The 4,229-nt window shown below is 39.3% G+C and overlaps 1 protein-coding gene across 1 annotated transcript; it reads left to right on the top strand.

Annotated features, from left to right (window-relative positions):
- Positions 1-3,395: 3,395 nt before the first annotated feature.
- LOC135222468 (uncharacterized) lies at positions 3,396-4,010 on the top strand. Its single transcript, XM_064260555.1, has one exon. The coding sequence runs from the start codon at positions 3,396-3,398 to the stop codon at positions 4,008-4,010; it is 615 nt and encodes a 204-aa protein (XP_064116625.1).
- Positions 4,011-4,229: the final 219 nt, after the last annotated feature.

Raw genomic sequence — 4,229 nt, 5'->3', positions numbered from 1 at the left:
AGGGACAAAAAGATTTGCAGGAGTATATTGTTTATGACAAAAAGATTCTGCAGGCAGCATATGTTAGGCACAAAAAGATTCTGGCAGGCCAAAAAAAGCATTAATTGTTAGGACAAAAAGATTCGCAGGCAGCAATGTTAAGGGACAAAAAGAATTCTGACAGGAGTTAATTAAAAATTGTTAAGGAACAAAAAGATTCTGCAGGCAAAAACCATATGTTAATTGATAAAAAGGATTCTGCAGGAGTAATTATGTTAAGGAACAAAAAAGATTCTGCAGGCAGCATATGGTTCGGGACAAAAGGATTCTGCAGGCAGCAATGTTAAGGATAAAAAGATTCTGCAGGTAGTATATGTTAGGGGGGGGGGACAAAAGATTCTGCAGGAAGGCAAAAATATGTAAGGACAAAAAGATTAATGCAAAAAAGGTAGTATATGTTAGGGACAAAAAGATTCGCAGGCAGAATGTTAAGGATAAAAACAAAGGATTCTTTGCGGTTTGGGGGGGTTGGGGCTTAGATAGTTAGGGTAAAAGGGGCTTCTGCAGGCAGCATATGTTAAGGATAAAAAAGATTCTTGCAGGTAGTTATATGTTAGGGACAAAAAAGATTCTGCAGGCGCATATGTTTAAGGGACAAAAAGATTCTGCAGGATAGTTAATAAAAATTGTTAGGGACAAAAAGGATTCTGCAGGCAGATATGTTTGGGATAAAAAAGGATTCTGCAGGCAGCATATGTTAGGGACAAAAAGGATGTGCAGGCAGCATATGTTAGGCACAAAAAGATTCTGCAGGTAGCATATGTAGGGACAAAAAAGATTCTGCAATCAGTATATGTAAGGACAAAAAGATTCTGCAGGTAGCATATAAGGACTAAAAGATTCTGCAATCAGTATGTGAAGGAAAAAAAAAGAAAAAAAATTCTGCAATCAGCATATGTAAGGACAAAAAGATTCTGCAGGCAGCATATGTTATGTACAAAAAGATTCTGCAATCAGCATATGTTAAGGACAAAAAGAATCTGCAATCAGTATATGTTAAGGACAAAAGATTTTGCAGGCAGCCTATAATAAGGACAAAAAGATTCTGCAGGCAGCATATGTTATGGACAAACAGATTCTGCAATCAGTATATGTTAAGGACAAAGGATTCTGCAGGCAGCATATGTTAAGTACAAAAGGACAAATAGATTCTGCAGGCAGCATATGTTAAGGACAAAAAGAATTCTGCAATCATCATATGTTAAGGACAAAAAGATTCTGCAAGGCACCTATGTTAAGGACAAAAGGATTCTGCAGGCAGCCTATGTTAAGGACAAAAAGATTCTGCAGGCAGCCTATGTTAAGGACAAAAGGATTCTGCAGGCAGCCTATGTTAAGGACAAAAGGATTCTGCAGGCAGCCTATGTTAAGGAAAAAAAAAATTTGCAGGCAGCCTATGTAAAGGACAAAAAGATTCTGCAGGTAGCCTATGTTAAGGACAAAAAGATTCTGCAGGCAGCCTAGCCTATGTTAAGGACAAAAAGATTCTGCAATCAGCCTAGGTTGAGGACAAAAAGATTTCTGCAGGTAGCCTAATGTTGAAGACAAAAAGGATTCTGCAGGCAGCCTAGCCTATGTTAAGGACAAAAGATTCTGCAATCAGCCTAGGTTGAGGACAAAAAGATTCTGCAGTAGCCTATGTTGAGGACAAAAAGATTCTGCAGGCGCCAAGCCTATGTTGAGGACAAAAAGATTCTGCAGGCAGCCTAGCCTATGTTAGGACAAAAAGATTCTGCAGGCAGCCAAGCCTATGTTGAGGACAAAAAGATTCTGCAGGCAGCCTAGCCTATGTTAAGGACAAAAAGATTCTGCAGGCAGCCTAGCCTATGTTAAGGACAAAAAGATTCTGCAGGCAGCCAAGCCTATGTTAAGGACAAAAAGATTCTGCAGGCAGCCAAGCCTATGTTGAGGACAAAAAGATTCTGCAGGCAGCCAGCCTATGTTGAGGACAAAAAGATTCTGCAGGCAGACCTAGCCTCTGTTAATGACAAAAAGATTCGCAGGCTAGCCTATGATTAAGGACAAAGATTCTGCAGGCAGCCTGCCATGTTAAGGACAAAACAAAAAGATTCTGCAGGCAGCCAAGCCTATGTTAGGAGATTCTAAGCAGGCAGCCAAGCCATGTTGAGGACAAAAAGATTCTGCAGGCAGCCTAGCCTATGTTAAGGACAAAAAGATTCTGCAGGCAGCCAAGCCTATGTTAAGGACAAAAAGATTCTACAGGCAGCATATGTTAAGGACAAAAAGATCTGCAATCAGCCTATGTTAAGGACAAAAAGGTTCTGCAGGCAGCCTATGTTAAGGACAAAAAGATTCTGCACGCAGCCTATGTTAAGGACAAAAAGATTCTGCAGGCAGCCTAGCCTATGTTAAGGACAAAAAGATTCTGCAGGCAGCCTAGCCTATGTTAAGGACAAAAAGATTCTGCAGGCAGCCTCTGTTAAGGACAAAAGATTCTGCAGGCAGCCTCTGTTAAGGACAAAAAGATTCTGCAGGCAGCCTCTGTTAAGGACAAAAAGATTCTGCAATCAGCCTATGTTAAGGACAAAAAGATTCGGCAGGCAGCCTATGTTAAGGACAAAAATATTCTGCAATCTGCCTATGTTAAGGAAAACAAGATTCTGCAGGCAGCATATGTTAAGGAAAACAAGATTCTGCAGGCAGCATATGTTAAGGAAAAAAAGATTCTGCAAGCAGCATATGTTAAGGAAAACAAGATTCTGCAGGCAGCATATGTTAAGGACAAAACACTAATTCGCATATGAAGGCATAGTGTTAAGGAAAAAAAGATTCTGCAATCAGCATATGTAAGGAGATTCTGCAATCATCCTATGTTAAGAGATTCTGCAATCAGCATAGTTTAAGGACAAAAGATTCTGCAAAAATCAGCATATGTTGATAAAAAGAGATTCTGCAGGAAGCCTATGCTAAGGACAAAAAGATTCTGCACGCAGCCTATGTTAAGGACAAAAAGATTCTGCACGCAGCCTATGTTAAGGACAAAAAGATTCTGCATGCAGCCTATGTTAAGTATAAAAAGATTCTGCAGGCAGCATATGTTAAGGACAAAAAGATTCTGCAGGCAGCATATGTTAGGACAAAAAGATTCGGCAATCAGCATATGTTAAGGACAAATATATATTCTGCAGGCAGCATATGTTAAGGAAAACAAGATTCTGCCAGCAGCATATGTTAAGTTCAAAAAGACTTCTGCAGGCAGCATTAATGTTGGGAAGGATCAGATCTGCTGGCAGCATATGTTAAGGAAAACAAGATTCTGCTGGCAGCATATGTTAAGGACAAAAAGATTCTGCAGGCAGCATATGTTAAGGACAAAAAGATTCTGCAGGCAGCATATGTTAAGGACAAAAACTTTGCTGGCAGCATATGTTAAGTTCAAAAAGATTCTGCAGGCAGCATATGTTAAGGACAAAAAGATTCTACAGGCAGCATATGTTAAGGACAAAAAGATTCTGCAGGCAGCATATGTTAAGGACAAAAAGATTCTGCAGGCAGCATATGTTAAGGACAAAAAGACTTTGCTGGCAGCATATGTTAGGGACAAAAAGATTCTGCAGGCAGCATATGTTAAGGACAAAAAGATTCTGCAGGCAGCATATGTTAAGGACAAAAAGATTCTGCAGGCAGCATATGTTAAGGAAAACAAGATTCTGCAGGCAGCATATGTTAAGGAAAACAAGATTCTGCAGGCAGCATATGTTAAGGAAAACAAGATTCTGCAGGCAGCATATGTTAAGGACAACAAGATTCTGCAGGCAGCATGTGTTAAGGACAACAAGTTTCTGCAGGTAGCATATGTTAAGGACAACAAGATTCTGCAAGCAGCATATGTTAAGGACAACAAGATTCTGCAGGCAACATACGTTAAGGAAAGAAGATCCTGCGGGCTGTATATATTAAAGACAATAAGATTCCGTGGGCAGTATGCTTCAAGGACGATAGGATTCTAGAGACATTACGTGTTGAGGATACGAGTAATCTCAGGGAATTACTTTGTAATGACAAAATTATTTTAAGAGTTCATTAAAATGTTAAGATATCTGACAAATAATATTATCATAACTGACAAAAATTAAGGAGTACTTATATTTAAATATTCTATCATTTTCTCTGATGGAATCCTCTCTATGTTTGGCTGAAAATGCCTTAGGATTTATGCAAAAGGCCAA

Source organism: Macrobrachium nipponense, chromosome 3, assembly GCF_015104395.2.
Source record: "Macrobrachium nipponense isolate FS-2020 chromosome 3, ASM1510439v2, whole genome shotgun sequence".
Classification (NCBI taxonomy): Eukaryota; Metazoa; Arthropoda; class Malacostraca; order Decapoda; family Palaemonidae; genus Macrobrachium; species Macrobrachium nipponense.
The sequence above is the reverse complement of the archived record's forward strand: the minus strand, read 5'-3'. Positions and strand labels throughout refer to the sequence as shown.